The following is a 17,397-nucleotide window of genomic DNA, read 5'->3' on the forward strand; positions in this document are numbered from 1 at the left end:
AAAGTAGCAGGGGAGTGTCCAAAAAAACAAACAAACATGTATTGCAGTGTTTGTGTGCTCACAATATTTCTGTGTGTGTTTGGATCTTGCAGTGTGTGTGTGTGTGTGTGTCAGTGTACCTGTGCATATGTATCCACCAGTGTGTATTTGTGTGTCTAGAAATATTTATCTGTGTGAGTTTGTATGGGATGGCAATGTGTTAAGGTCACTTAATAAATAGAGATGGAATAAGGTGCCCTATATAAATAGTATAAAGCATTTAAAATGGGACTTGGCAAGATGGCAAAATAAATGCAAGTGATGGGGAAGGCTGTCTGGGGTGACAAAAAGCCTGTATAATGATGATATGATCGAAAGAACAGGGAAAGCAATGCTGAATAACACAGAGATTTGAAGGTCAGTGAGTCAGCTGTTCAGTAGAGCAAAATGTAGTGTCAGGGTTTAGGTGCCATACTGCTACATACACCCCATTCCCCGATTCAGGCATATTTTCAAAGTGCTAGAAATTTGTATTATTTATTAAATGCTTTACCAAGTAGGATACTCTGTGTTATGTACTCGGATCTCTCTTTCTCTTATTGATCTGAAGTTTCCATTGAGTATAGATATTCTCTTATTTAACATAGTGCTTTGCATTGCAGAAATGATTGCCTACTGGGTGCTAGTTTTTTTGTTTTAGTTTTTTTTTACTGTTGGTGTAACACTGAAAAGATATTCTTCACTTTTCTAATTTTGCCATGTTTGCCTAAGATTGTGTTCTGGCGGCAAGCCCCTCTTTGTTTGGAAAAGGTACATTCCCAAGGCCTATGACAAGTGGGCTCATATTCCCCTGTTCACACACAGGGAAATAAATGTTCCAGTTTTTGTGGATTGAGATAGTGGTCTCTTCATCATTATTTTCCTTTGGTTTAGTGGTTGAGTATAACGGCAAGAGGTGGGCCTCGGAAAATGTATTTCATCTTTTGTCCTTGTGTAATGTACCGTATATACTCGAGTATAAGCCGACCCAAATATAAGCCGAGGCCCCTAATTTTACCCAAAAAACTGGGAAAACGTATTGACTCGAGTATAAGACTAGGGTGGGAAATGCAGCAGCTACTGGTAAATTTCTAAATAAAATTAGATCCTAAAAAAATTATATTAATTGAATATTTATTTACAGTGTGTGTATATAATGAATGCAGTGTGTGTGTATATGAATGCAATGTGTGTGTGTGTGTGAGTGCAGTGTGTTTGTATGAGTGCAGTGTGTGTGTATGAGTTAAGTGTGTGTTTGAATCCAGTGTGTGTGTATGAGTGCAGTGTGTATGAATGCAGTGTGTGTGTATGAGTGCAGTGTGTGTGTGTGTGAATGCAGTGTGTGTGTGTGTGTGTGATGCAGAGCCTTGGTGGGGGGTGGGCATTTTTAATATGTTTTTATTTATTATTATTATTTTAATTTTTTCTGTTATATTATTATTTATTTATTTTTATTATTATTTTATTATTATTATTTTTTTTTTGTCCTCCCTCCTTGCTTGATACATTGTAGGGATGGGGGCTCTCCTTCCCTGGTGGTCCAGTGGCATTGGCAGTTCAGTGGGGGGGGGGGGGGGGGGGGCGGAGGAGGGGGGCTGGCAGAGAGCACTTACCTCTCCTGCAGCTCCTGTCAGCTCCCTTCTCCTCCGTGCCGGTCTGTGCAGCTCTTCTGTCAGCTCACACTGTAAGTCTCGCGAGAGCCGCACTATATCCCCGCGGCTCTCGTGAGACTTACACTGGGAGCTGACAGAGGTGCTGAACGGACCGCCGCGGAGGAGGAGAGAGCTGACAGGAGCTTCAGGAGAGGTAAGTAACCACACACAGCCCCCAGTCTGTATTATGGCAATGTAAATTGCCATAATACAGACAGTGACTCGAGTATAAGCCGAGTTGGGGTTTTTCAGCACAAAAAATGTGCTGAAAAACTTGGCTTATACTCGAGTATATACGGTATGTTGTTATTATTCTGCAACATTTTGTAATGTGTCCAGATAGGTAATGTAAATTACCACAAGTGGAACTCTGGATTTTTGCTATATGTGTTCCCCTGGTATTGGTGGTTCTATGTATTCATTTTTTGATGTTCTTGGCTGGTAGATACCCTGCTTTCAACATTCCATTGTGAGCCGATGTATACAATGGTTTGGCTATATAAGATTGTTTGTTTGATGTGTCTGTCCTGACAACAATTGACTATAAAGAATACATGTCTGTGGATATGTGAAACAGTATGTAATGCCTGTATGATTTTGTCTTTGATAAATATAACAGTATTTTAAAAAAAAATAACCGTAGTAGAATACTTTAGGATAAGAGTAATAGTTAGGTTAAACTTGTTTCATTTTAATATAGAAAAAGGCTACATTTTTCTAATAGTAGTACAGATGTTTTGCAGATGTATGCCTTCCACAAACATGAAATAAGCTTGTGTTATTAAGATATAGAAAAGTCTCTCTTGGTTACATATTTGTAGGGGAGTTCTGTATGTAAAGATTCAACATTGCAAATTACTAGGATGATGGCCTACCAAAGTGGCTAGTGATGATTGGGTGGGAGGTTTTGATAGGTAAAATTAAAAAAAATATTCACTTAGAAAAACCTTCTGGGTCACTATCACTAGCCATTACTGGTGCACTCTATTTTTTGGACATAGAGCAACAAGTATATTTAGTAAGTCTATGTTGTACAGGAGCTACCCAACTAGATTCAAACATATGAAGTGAGGCAACCTGATATATGCATTTAAAGGCTATGGGGATTTTCTGGTTTGCCTTTTTACTGTTCACTATTCTTTAATATTGGGTACGAAAGGCAGACAGAATACAGTAATTAAATCTTTTTGGAGAGACAGGAGGGGAAAATGCTAACAAAGCTCTTTGCTAAAAAAATAAATAAAAAAAATGTTCTGACTGGTTGTTCAGCAATGTTGATCATAGCAATACAAAAAGAATATACTTACACTCACAGCTTGCTGAATATCTTGCCTGGTTTCCAGGTCTCCATAGATACTCTGCTGTTAAAGGACTGGCCCTCTTGAACTTTCCAAATAAACATTTATATTCTGTTCCATATAAAGATTTTTCCTCAGGATAGTAAAATACTTAAATGCCATGTTACTATATTTATAACCAAAGTAATTTGAAGAACTCGCGCTTACCACCTCCATGTGTCCTCATCTCCTACCAAACCATTGCACATGTGTTATCAAGGTTTCCACATAATGTTCTTGGGTAGAAATTGCACATTCAAGTCTTGGTCTGCCTAGTATTAATGGAAGTTTCACTTATGAATGGCAGCTGCCGCCATTTTACTTTAGAATGTTCATCATTTGAGTAAATGACGACACCTGAAATTGCTGGTGTTATCGCACTAATCTATGGCAGCAGAGGGCTATTTTTGCTAAAGATCCCCTATTAACCCATACACTACACTAAACCAGCTTTTAATCTACATTACCCCAACACTAACTTTGAACCCCATACACTACTCTAACCAGGGCCGGATTTTCCTATAGGCTAACTAGGCTTCAGCCTAGGGCCTCAAGATCAAGAGGGGCCTACATTCAAATTGTTAGCAAAATTAAAATTACACTATTTTAAAAACAGTGAACACTAAAACACTGAACCGAAAATAAGGAGAAATTCTACGCATATGATATGACCAGTGGCATACTAAGGGGGGGGAGGGAGTGGCGGTCCGCCCTGGGTGCCATTTACTAGGGGGGTGCCCAGGGCAGACTGCAATGCCCCTCCTGCCGCGATTGCCGAGACCTGCGGTCTGCAGCTCCGCAATGTGCAGAGCTGCAGACCATGGATCTCGCGTGCACTGCCCAATCAGAGGGTTGCCGCGGGTTACCACGGCAACGCTCTGATTGGGTCTCGCGAGATCCATGGTCTGCAGCTCTGTGGAGCTGCAGACCGGAAATGAGGGCCACTGGACCACCAGGGACCCCACCGGACCACCAGGCAGCCCCCACTGGACCACCAGGGATTTAAGGTAATCACCCCCCTCCCTCTCACAATCACCCCCCCTCTCCTCATCACCCCCTCCCTCTCACAATCACCCCCTCTCCTCATCACCCCCTCCCTCTTACAATCACCCCCCCTCTCACAATCACCCCCCCTCTCACAATCACCCCCCTCTCCTCATCACCCCCTCCCTCTCACAATCACCCCCCTTCTCCTCATCACCCCCTCCCTCTTACAATCACCCCCCTCTCCTCATCACCCCCTCCCTCTTACAATCACCCCCCTCTCACAATCACCCCCCTTCTCCTCATCACCCCCTCCCTCTCACAATCACCCCCCTCTCACAATCACCCCCCTCTCCTCATCACCCCCCTCCCTCTCACAATCACCCCCCTCTCCTCATCACCCCCTCCCTCTCACAATCACCCCCCCTCCTCATCACCCCCCTCCCTCTCACAATCACCCCCCCTCTCCTCATCACCCCCTCCCTCTCACAATCACCCCCTCTCACAATCACCCCCCTCCCTCTCACAATCACCACCCCTCTCCTCATCTCAACTTTTTTTTAATTTATTATCCGTGCCACATTTTTTTATAAAGGTTAGTACCAATTATAACATGTTTCATTTAACATATTGATATATATCACAGTAATGATGTATTTTATTGTCTCTCATGTAATTTACAAACTTAAAAATGGGAGGTGAAAGGGCCTCATAAGTCGACTAGCCTAGGGCCTCTTTTCATCTAAATCTGACCCTGACTCTAACACCCATATACCCTTCTTAAAGGAACACTATAGTGTTAGGAATACAAAACTGCATTCCTAATACTATGGTGTCCCTCTGCCTCCGCAGTGTAACCCCCTTTCATGAAAGGGTTAAAAACCCTTGTTCATTTATCCGATTCCAATGCTGAGGTCCCTCTATGATGGATTTGGATCCTCATCCCGCAAAAATTGGAGATGGAAAGGACCTAATGTGTATACTCTGCGAGCATGCATTAGGGCTTCCCATTAAATTATATTATTTCTATATTTTTAACGACGTTGGACATCCTCATGTAAAAATATGAAAATATCAAGGGCCGTTTCACAGAGTTCAACTCAGTAAAGTACCAGGAAGCTCCTGTTGTAGGAGGAGTTACCCATGCAATATAATTATTATAAATATATATATATATATACATAATTACCATTGAAGGGTTAAGGGGACTGGGGCACTGCATCCAGTGGTGTATCCTGGTTTTGTGCTGCCCTAGGCAGGACAAAACTCAGACGCCCCCTCCCGCCCGCGCCACCCCCATCCAACCCTTCCCCCCGCCCGCACCACCCCCACCCTTCCCCCGCCCCACCTTCTAAATACACACACACACACACACATTCACTTACAGATACGCATACACTAGCTAACAGAAACACACACTCGCTAACAGAAACACACACACACTTACAGACACACTCACACTCACTAACAGACACACACACACACGCACTAACAGACACACTAACAGACACACACACGCACTAACAGACACACTAACAGACATACATGCACACACACACTAACAGACATACATACACACACACTAACAGACACACACACACACTAACAGACATACACACACACTAACAGACATACACACACACTAACAGACATACACAGACAAACACACACTAGCAGACACACACAGACACACTAACAGACATTCACACACACACTAACAGACATACACACACACACACAAACAGACATACACAGACACACTGACAGACACACACTAACAGACATTCACACACACTGACATACACAGACACACTAACAGACATTCACACACACACACTAACAGACAGACACACACACACACACACTAACAGACAGACACACACACTAACAGACATATACACACACACACTAACAGACACACACACTAACAGACATATACACACACACACACACTAACAGACTCACACACAGACATTCTCACACACACACAGACACACAGACATTCACACACACACACACACAGACATTCACACACACACACACACACACATACACACATACACACATACACACATACTCACTCACATATTTAACACATTTTTTTTTTAAATTTAACCATCCCAGCCTCCTTACCTTTGGGAATGCTGGGGGGTTCCTATTTCTCCCTGGTGGTCCAGTGGCTGCTGGGAGGTGCTGGCGGGCGGCTGGCGAGGGAGCACTTCCTCTGAGCTGTCTGCTCAGCTCCCTCGCGCGCCGCAGAGTGAGGCTGGGAGGCGGAGCCAGAATATGACGTCATATTCCGGCTCCCAGCCTCACTCTGCGGCGCGCGAGGGAGCTGAGCAGACAGCTCAGAGGAAGTGCTCCCTCACCAGCCGCCTGCCAGCACCGCCCAGCAGACCGCCCGCCCACCCAGACGGCATGTCAGTTAGCCGCAAGGCTAACAAGGCATTTGCCCTGGGCATTTGGGGGCGGCGTTTTTTGCCGCCCCCTGGAAAACGCCGCACAAGGCAAATGCCTTGTTTGCCTCGCGGCTAATACGCCCCTGACTGCATCCAGACCTCTTCAGTGAGCTGATGTGGTCTGGGTGCCTATAGTGTCCCTTTAATATCTACAGTGCCCTTAAGCTCTACACTGTCTTAGATCTTGTGATTTAATATGCGGCCTCCTGAAACCCCAGATGGCATTATTTTCTTGCAATATGCATTGTTCACAGTTATGTATCCTGTTTAATTTAAATGTAGTAATCTGAAATAACCAAGATTCATTGTATTTCTTACTGTTAATGTTTGCACCTGCAAAATTAAATGACTTATGACTGTTTTTACATGTGTTTAGCCACTCCATGCTCACTGTGCCAGTTATGCAGATTATGCATCCGGGACTGCCTAGGAAGATCCAACTTTCATCTTATTCCACAACTGCAGCTGCCAACTGTACTGAAGGATTTCTTACAGTATCGAGAGTGTATAAGAAACTTTTAATGACTCATAATGATCTAAACTACCTTTAAGGGTTAACTAAATAATTAGAAATCATGGGCTCTATTCAGTAAATGGTTAAGTCTTCGGTTGGGATAGCCAGCAAGTATTACTTCAGCTGTTATTATATATTGAGCAACATAATTATTCAGCAACCAAATTAAAAATTCTAATAAAAAATGCACAGCAGATGTCATGCACCAGGCCATGGGAAGGCAACTTTTGCACTCCAGATGCTGTGGACTACATCTCCCAAAATGCAGTCCACAACATGTAGAGTGCCAAAGGTTGCCTACCCCTGGACTAGGCATTGTGATATGTTAAACCAAATGGATGTGCACACCTCTGCTTGGATTCAGTGCAGTGGCCATAAAGTTTGGCCAGTTTCAGTAAGTCTTTTAATTATTTTAAACAAGTAGTTTAAATAATGCTAAAGCTTGTGGCAGGTCCACATGAGCTACCAGACTGTTTATAATATTAAAAGATAAATTTAATTATTTAATAATAATTACACATTTCACCAGTGAATAGTTTGTGAAATCGAAAAAAATATATATCCTGAAAACATATTTATGGCAGACATCTTTATTGAATAGAGCACCAAGGGAGCAAATATAAAATAAAAAGTGCCAAAATACTCCCATCTTATTTTTTATTTTTACATTTTTCCAATAAATGTGATTATCTAGAGTTCAACACTTTTGAGATAAATCTAGGAATAATGTCAAATATTTAGTAGCAAAAAAATGTAACCAGCTTGATCTTTTCTTTGGCCTCCATTGGTCAGTCACTTTATATGCAGAGTGTCCACAGCATATACACAGTACCTATATATTCAGCACACATAATATTCAGTTACCGGAATTGCCAAAATCAAGTCAACTTATTTAGTTCACACCATTCTATACCTGGAGTGTAATTTGCTCATATGACAAATTTGAGGGTTCATTGTAACATTTTGCCCTCTACTCACAAATTAGTATGCATTCATAAAAGTGGAAGCAATGATTGCAAATTAGTTCATACTGTGAGAAAGTTTGTTCACGTACATTTTACCCTTTTCTTCAATCACTGGGCATATTCTTCCTTATTTAACAAACACACAGAGTATGCTAGATATTTATTTTTAGGTTTGTACATTTAGGCTTGTAAAGTATGCTGAAATACATTAATACTATTGTGCTTTAAAGGATTGTCACATAAAAATATAAATGTTTTCATTTTGTTTGCATATGTAACAAATGTTCCCAGCACAAAAGAGATTCACTAAAGAGTATGTTGTGTAATATCGTATGCCAATTTGCAAAAATTTCAGATGAACTAATAGCCAAACCAGTAAAATGTTTATTTTATCAGCTATTTTAGCTTAAACTTTGCTTTAAAGTGTATTAATAAATAAGCCACAGTTCACTGGTTAGTGAATACAGTAAGTAAGGTGTGAAAACATTGGTAATTTCATTATTGAAAAATTATTTAATAAAAAAAAAAAATAAGAAATAGAATGATATACAGTGTACCTTTCATCCGAAATAAGAGTATTAATATATAACATGATCAAAGTTATACATAATCATTTATTCCTGAATTTAATGTTTCACCTGTTTACATATGATTGCCGAATAACAATGTGTTGGCCATCGTGTAGGAGGCAAAATATGCTGCTATAGCAGGGGTAGGCAACCTTCGGCACTCCAGATGTGGACTACATTACCCATAATGCTCTTACAGCCATAATGCTGGTAAAGCACCATGGGGGGTGTAATCTACAACATCTGGAGTGCAGGAGGTTGCCTAACACGGTTCTAGAGAAATTCATCATAAATGTAAATGTAAATCTTAATGTAGAGATTTGGGGCATAGATGCTGCCCCTGCAGCCTTGCAAATGAAAATATCACTGTTTACATTTTGCAATATCCATGATACAGTGGCTGTCAATCAATCTATGTCATTTTTGGCATTACCATACAAAGCAGTCTGGCACCAGACGCTGGGTGTGCTTCTTTGTATTGGATACATGCAGTACTTCTCTTTAAGAAGTTCTTAACAAAAGTCATAAATATTGAGGCTTTTATTGATTGAGCAGTCTGACTAAAGCAGTGCAATAAAAACTATTTTCTTTAAAGTTTTCATTTAAAACAAAGGGGAGGGGGCTGTCAGTATTTTAATATATTAAAGGAGCACAACTAACTAAAAATGTGTATGAGTGTGTGTGTATTGTTTCTTTAAAAATATATGGTCTCCTTGAAAGATGTATTGATTAAACCGATATTTGAATGATAGTCTAATAAATGACCCATTACAAGGTGACAATTAGGAAGTGCAAATATTATACCTAAATAGTGTTAAATCTCTTTTTTCGTATTTCATGTAGTTGACCTGCTGATATGTAAGAATTATCATTCATGATAAAAATAAACATCTATGTTTCCTCTTATTTCAAGTGAGCTTTCAGAGAATTGGTCTTTTTTGTTAGAAATTCTTCGTAAGAAAGCATGTACAGCAAAAAATAAAAATGTACAGAAATGATAAATATTGATCACTATTTGCTCCTGCTGCTGTCTCCAACCCGGGAACCATGAACACAGTATCCTATTAAAATGGATGGCTCAGAAGGTGTGTATGGTGAATCCAGTAAGAAGAGTCCAATGTGTCATGTAACACCGACCAGAAACACACTGAATATACACCTTGTTGTGCCTAATCATTAAATTCATGAAGCACCAATAAGGGTTATAACGATATTGGCGGGCACACAACCCAGTTCGGGATGAGTATCTTGGGCTATAGGAAACAGAAACCACACAGAGACCAAGTTGCAGATAAGAATTCACATCACACTTTATTGTCCACAAGGGGACCCAATACAGAGTAAGCTTAACTCTCATTAAGTAGTTGCATGCATTCACTTAAAAACAGCTTAGTATCTAGATATATCAGCTTAAGTATACATCACCATTAGAGGGGCTTGGTTGTGTCCTCACTGCACGACTGGGGGAAATCTGACAGTCAGGCTTGGAGGGACCCTCTCTGGGAACAGCAGAGACCAGCAACACGCGTCCGCATTACAGGTGGGTAGTTCTCCAAGTGAGTGCCAAGTTTCTCCGTCTTTTATACCTTTTACCAAGTTTGTCACTTTTCCAAGATTCCTTATCAGTGCAGCCCAGCATGTATCTTGTCATGCACATTAAGTAATCAGTACGGTTGATCAGGCCGGTCATGACCCCCAAGGCCCATGCCAGACACATGCGGTATCTTATTCTATCTATGTCCCTACTCTTATCTTTCTACACATTGTTGGCACCAGATCCCTCTTTTGAGCACATGGGCCTTTTTGGATATTGGCCAGACACGCTATGGAATATTTTATGCAATGTCATCTTAGTTGAATTTCTTAGTGCGACACAGTTTAAGACAAGTGCCATCTTAACTTTCTATAATAGATTAATTTGCTCATTAGTGATCAATCAATCATGCTTAATTAGTTAATTGGAATTGTATCACAATTATCACATTCCATCCTTTGATCACCAAGTGAGCAAAACCTCACACATTTACCCATGGCATTCAGGTTATCAGCAGGGGGTGAGCCCATTTACCCACTGATCCCCATATTGTTCCATTCACACCTGGAACCAATTCATGCAATAAAGCTCTCCGAGTCGAGGGTCACCCGTAGGACATGCCTCTTCCCGCTTAACATTCTTAATCTTAAGGGCATTCTAATCTATCTATAAAAACATTAGTCACTCTTCTAGTTCTATACTAGCATTTGTTTTAAATGTAGCTACTCTTTGAATGCAGCAAATGGTAAGTTTGTAGCATAGGTAAATACAAAGTATAATAAAAACAAACCACACAATTCCCTTTAATATTTTCATCCCAAGTCCTCCTATCCATGATCCTATACCAAATGTCCAGTCAAAGTCTTTTATAGTATTAGCTAGCCAGTGTTCCAAGTCGTCTGTAGTTAGTGGTTTTCTAAAGCGTTTCTGTATCTCTTCTAAATGATGTAGCTCATGCTTAACTTTCCCTGTCTTATCTTCTATCCACACACAACATGCTTTGCCTCCTATTCTTTTGCATACTCCTCCTTCTGCTGCAAGCAAGTAATCTAAGGCTATTCTGTTCTGCAAAGCTAACTGTCTAATCTGTTCTTGCTCATAATTAAGTAAGCTGATAGCAATTCCTGTGATATTAAAGGCATCATCAAGGGTATCAATTCAAATATTTAAATTAGTTATCATCATTCCCACCCCCACCATTGGAAAAAGAGTGCGTTTCTAGTCATTTTAAATCCTGATAAATCGGTGTCTCGTTTCCTCCAATGATGATGGGCGTTTTCAGGTAAAGTTTTAGTAGGGTAAATGGCGGGCATCACCATTCCCAAGGTACAATCAATTTTCATTTTACATGGGAGTTTTTTACAAGCCCATCTCCCACAGAGCCAATAAAATCCTCTTGAAGGGATGGGGTGATTTATACAGCTTACATTAGAACATTTAAAGGTGAAATAAGTGCTAAACACTCCTGTACCTACTATTTTATGCCACCATCGACTTAGGACATAGTTCCATCTGCCCTTGGTTCTTTTCTCACCATTTTCTGTCCCATTAAAATAGTCAAAACTCCATCCTGTGTAAAAAGGGGATAATGCCATGGTATTTACATAACTGCTAGGTCTGATGCTCATTTGGTAGTCACGGTCAGTGTAGTATTTTTGATAAACATTAATAGTCACTACTTTTTCTGAGTCATCATGGTATTCCCATTCCCCCATGCGCAGCTTAACTGCACCTGGTCTGTCCATTGTATCTTCACTTAAGAAGATCTTGGGGGCCTCACTTGTGCCGTTTCTTACTAGAAAGCAAAAACCCACGTTATGTCGGATGATATACAACAAGTCTTTTTTCGTCAATACTTTAGGGAAATAGGGGTACCCTTTGTCATGAGCATGTGGAGTATGGCCACACACCCAACATGGTTTACATAAATTCAAGCTCTTATATACATTAGCTGCTGCCTTAATAAAGTGATTGTGTTCTTCCCAAGGCGAGAGGTGTCTGTCTGATTTAGTGGTGTCAGAACAAGTTGTCATGGATGTCCTTTGAATTTTTAAAAGTAAATACCAAAAGGTATCAGGGGTGCTGTTAGTGCAGCAGTAGGTTGCACCACTATTCTCTATAATAGTGTATGTTCGCTTTGTGCTTTGCTCATTTGCGTAACCTACCCAATATTGGGTAAGTTCCTCTTAAGTAATATTAGAGTCAACATGTGTATATAGTATGTGGCAGCCAAAGGGTGTTGTAGATTCTAACGTTAACATATCAAATGATCCGTGCGGCAGCTTAATATAGTTCATCGCCTCAGTGTCGTTGTGGCTAAAATAGCCTTCTCCATACAGGCTTGCCCTCATGTTTGGACAGTCATTAGTCAGGCAGGTTACTCGTATCTCGATCTCTTTCCACTTCATCTCTGGTCCCAACCTCCAATCTCGCTGTTGGTATCTGAACCGACCAAAAGGTGTAGAGTAAGCGCAGCCATCACAGTAACAGCCGGACCAATGAGCTCTGCCTGTAAAGATACAACTCATCTTACTCTCTCAAATAACATTTGCCCGAAGGCACATATTCCCATTCATCTTGTCCTGACTTGGAAAGTATCACAGTGTTGTCATTGCCTGTTGCAATAATGTCTGCTGGTTCTGGGGGACCTTTCTCAGTCCTCACCCAGACTTTGGCTCCTGGATTTAGGTTAGTAGAGCAAAATCCCTTATCTCCTCTTACTGTTTGTAAGGTGGGGGCCGTTCCTTTGTGTACCTGTCCCTGGTAAATGGGGATGATAACCAATTGGGCTATTCTGTCCCCTTCTTGCACTAGCAAGTCTTGTGGTCCCTGATTTAACAAAAGGACCTTTATTTCTCCTTGGTAATCAGCGTCTATGACCCCTCCCATTACGTGTATCCCTTTAAGGGCAAGGCTAGACCTAGGTGCAATTAGCCCAAAATGTCCCGGGGGTACCTGTATTCCTACACCTGTGGGGAACATCTGAACTTGCCCTATTTGAAGTCTTTCTTCCTTTCTGGCTCGCAAGTCTATTCCTGCGGCCTCTGGGGTAGCCCTGTATGGGGCCAGAGCGCCCTCTTCTATCTCCCAATATGTGATGGTGTTACTTGTTACATAAGGTTTAGCTTGTATATTGGGTGCAATCATTCTAGTGAGGGGAGTGTCATGATCTGAGAGTGGCCTATTGTTCAAGATGTTTACAGCTGTAGGCAAGTTATCTCTCCATGTATGCATGGTCCCTTCACCAAGTTTTCTCAATTGTTGTTTCAATAACCCATTCATTCTCTCAATCAGACCAGATGCTTGAGGATAGTAGGGTATATGAAATATCCATTCAATATTGTTTTCATCACAAAAGTCTTGTACCAGTTTTCCTTTAAAGTGACTTCCATTGTCACTCTGAATTTGCAATGGAAGACCATAATATTGTATTATGGTCTCCAGCATTTTGATGGTATTTATATGGGTAGCCCTCTTGCAAGGGTGAACCAATAAATACCCTGAATATGTATCCACAGCCGTGCATACATATTGACAATTTTTACTCATAGGAAGTGGACCTATGTAATCCACCTGCCATATTTGCCCTGGTGCCTTTCCTCTTTTTATTTGACCTCGTACCATCCCTGCCACCCAGTCCTGTGCCTGTTTACTGAGTTCGCCTAGTCTTTTGAAATTCTTTTCCAATTCCTCCCCCAACTTTCCTGGCAAGCTAGCTACCTCTCCTCCTTCTGGTAAGAGAGGTGCGGTGGGAATCAAAGCAGGTAGCTTTGGTAATTCCTGCACCGGAGGAAGGGATGGGGCTTTGTCTGGCCATCCCCAAGGATTTTGGGCACCTGTCTGTAGGTTATTTACCGGAACTCCTTTCTTATAAAGCCCCTTCTGCTTGTATAACCTCCAGAGTGTAGGGGTATCTTTCCCATCAATCTGCTCTTTACTTACCCCCTCTCTGATGAGAGCCATAAACATTTCTTTTCTACTTACCCTGTTTTCATTATTTCCCTCCTTTGGGGTCCCAGACGGTTTGAACGTTGATGGACCTGATCTGGAGGAACCTCCCTCACCAGGGTTCTTGGGCGCCTGGGTCTTGGGGGCCCAGTCTCCCAATTCCCCCAATTGCATAATGGCTTCAGTAACCAATTGCAATGAGTTTCCTGTTTGATTTATAAGCAGTGTCATTATTACCTGCTTATATGCTGGAGGGGCAGTCTTTATAATCTTATTTCTCATTTGAACTGTCACAGACATTTCCATGAGTCTATCCAGCTGTTGGGAATTCTGGATAGCCTGTCTGACCATCTCCTGTTTCAGTTTCCTTACTGCATCTGTCAGCCCATACCAAGGCTTGTCATTATCTGGCCAGTCCCTGACAGATGGATATCTCAGTTTCAACCCTATCTGGACAAATTCAAGGAGGGTGAGTGAAGCCGGATTCCCCTCTATTGCAGGGGGTCCATTTAACAGCATCCTCCTGACATTCTCATCCTCTGAGATAGTGGCTAACTTTGGTGAGTCCATGGCATCAAGATTGATGCCTCCTGCCCCTGTCTCGGCTAGTCTGACAACCCACTCATCCAGCGGTTCCTTTGGCCGCTGCCTGAAGGTTGAAAGAATGTCAGCCATCTCCTGCTGAGTATAGTCTTCCATGGAGGTCCTGCTAATTTGCCCCAGGTCAGTGTACTCCAATTTTCTTTTGACCACAGGCAAGGCATTTACTCCATCAGACTCATCATCTGAGCTCCAGATGTTGCCATCCCAAGTGTCAGGATCCCAATTGGATCCTATCTGTGCCAAACACACCTGCATCTTCCTCTTGCTAATCTTACGAGTTCCAACCTTACCCTTAGCCTTGGTCACATTCATCACAGATTTTTGCAATAACATTTCATACAAACGCTTTTCTTTTTCTATCAGACATTTAGCTTTATGTGTCTGTCTATAGGCATTCAGTATTGCCCAACCTCTTTTCTGCCACTTATCTTTTGGAATCTTTGTCAGGCAATCAAGAAGGTTAGTAGGCATGTCAATTTCACTTCTTTCACATTCATCGTTACCCTTGCCAGCTGAACGAGCCCATTCACTGGCAATCACTGCATATGGCTCATCTTCCCATCCGGGAATGATGGCATCATCACCCTGTTTCTTATTCTCTTTAAACATTGTGCAAAGTTCCTGTGGTTACTTCAGGGGAAAAACTTTCACTCAAGCCTGCCAAGATGACTATTCTGGCTGCAGGTTTGCGCTCCCCGAACACGCTGACACTCTACACACTCTGTGGAGTGTATAGGGACAGCTATGATCGAGCCAACAATCTCACACTTCCTCAGTCAGCACTGGCTTCCAGCACCCGTTAAGGCGCGTAGGGGCACTTGTTAACTGACCAAGCACAATCACTCATTCGTGTCCGAATCACCCCAAACAATCTTGTGGTTTTGGTGACCTTATCTCAATACCTGGTATTGAGTTTTTATTAAATAAGCAGCAATTCAGCCTCATTCAGGACGCTAGCCTGTTTGAGGGTATCGCTCCCCAGCGGCACTGGCGTTCTACACACCTTTAAGATGTATAGGGGCGTCTACCAACTGAGCACAACTTGTATTCTCCAATCAATCTTCAGAAGCACTCCTCAATCATGTTAGATCGAGCATTCACTCACCAATCTTGCTCTTGCAACGTCATGCAAACATTTTCAAGTTTACACAATGTTCAAAGAAACTTTAGAAACCGTAGTGCTTGTTTTCTAAGCTTAAAATCTCTATAGCATATTTCACTGCAACGCACGGGAGAAACTGACAGCTTGCAAATGTCTTTTTTCCTCCGTGACGCAGCAGAAATTAGGCTTTGTACAATGTTAGTTTCGCTTTTACTGAACTCACGATTTGTCTAAGCAGTTCTAACAATTTCTAACCACAATTTCCTTATCTTACATAAACAGTTCTAACAAATTCCAAACACAATTTCCTTTTAACTATGCTTAACAACCTTTAGAACTATTTTAAATTATTGATTTCAAGTTTCCTTGCCCAATTAACACTCATCCCATCCTCGTCACCAAAATGTTGTGCCTAATCATTAAATTCATGAAGCACAAATAAGGGTTATAACGATATTGGCGGGCACACAACCCAGTTCGGGATGAGTATCTTGGGCTCTAGGAAACAGAAACCACACAGAGACCAAATTGCAGATAAGAATTCACATCACACTTTATTGTCCACAAGGGGACCCAATACAGAGTAAGCTTAACTCTCATTAAGTTGTTGCATGCATTCACTTCAAAACAGCTTAGTATCTAGATATATCAGCTTAAGTATACATCACCATTAGAGGGGCTTGGTTGTGTCCTCACTGCACGACTGGGGGAAATCTGACAGTCAGGCTTGGAGGGACCCTCTCTGGGAACAGCAGAGACCAGCAACACACGTCCGCAGTACAGGTGGGTAGTTCTCCAAGTGAGTGCCAAGTTTCTCCGTCTTTTATACCTTTTACCAAGTTTGTCACTTTTCCAAGATTTCTTATCAGTGCAGCCCAGCATGTATCTTGTCATGCACATTAAGTAATCAGTACGGTTGATCAGGCCGGTCATGACCCCCAAGGCCCATGCCATACACATGCGGTATCTTATTCTATCTATGTCCCTACTCTTATCTTTCTACACATTGTTGGCACCAGATCCCTCTTTTCAGCACGTGGGCCTTTTTGGATATTGGCCAGACACGCTATGGAATATTTTATGCAATGTCAGCTTAGTTGAATTTCTAAGTGCGACACAGTCTAAGTATTTTATGCAATGTCAGCTTAGTTGAATTTCTTAGTGCGACACAGTTTAAGACAAGTGCCATCTTAACTATCTATAATAGATGAATTTGCTCATTAGTGATCAATCAATCATGCTGAATTAGTTAATTTGAATTTTATCACAATTATCACACACCTGCATTCCAGAAGTATAGTACTATTAGACAGGCAGCTCTGGTAGCTACAAAGCATTGGATTGGATGATCTCAGCGCATCAGGCTGGTGTGCATGCCCTGCAAAAGCAAGCTCAGGGGCTATGGCCGTGGTTCTCTGGCAGGACCTAGGCAAAATGGTTTCATGACTTACCATGGAATGGCTTCAGAAAATTCCTGGCATAATTAGAGCATGCTGTAGTGGCTAAGGTGCTTGGAATGTCCCTTTAAACAAAGACTATGCAAACAGTTTGACAAAGAGCCAAAGGATGGGGCTTTGACATTCAGCAACTAAAACAAACAGTAGCGGCTATGTTCCTCTTTAAAATCTCTTACTCCTTTATAACTGCCCTGTCATGTTGTGCACATCCTGACAGATAACTAAACACTATTGTTAATAAAAAAACATTTTTAT

At 41.6% G+C, this 17,397-nt stretch overlaps 1 protein-coding gene across 3 annotated transcripts in view; it reads left to right on the forward strand.

The window, feature by feature from the left end:
* ASB5 (ankyrin repeat and SOCS box containing 5) overlaps positions 1 to 9,398 on the forward strand; it is a 66,203-nt gene extending 56,805 nt beyond the window's left edge. For all 3 annotated transcript variants that reach the window (XM_063458156.1, XM_063458157.1, XM_063458158.1), the window contains exon 7: positions 6,827 to 9,398. In XM_063458156.1, coding sequence (XP_063314226.1) covers positions 6,827 to 6,972 — 146 coding nt within the window. In that variant the 3' untranslated portion in view covers positions 6,973 to 9,398. The remainder of the gene's footprint in view (positions 1 to 6,826) is intronic.
* The last annotated feature ends 7,999 nt before the right edge of the window (positions 9,399 to 17,397 follow it).

Source organism: Pelobates fuscus, chromosome 6, assembly GCF_036172605.1.
Source record: "Pelobates fuscus isolate aPelFus1 chromosome 6, aPelFus1.pri, whole genome shotgun sequence".
NCBI classification, from domain to species: domain Eukaryota; kingdom Metazoa; phylum Chordata; class Amphibia; order Anura; family Pelobatidae; genus Pelobates; species Pelobates fuscus.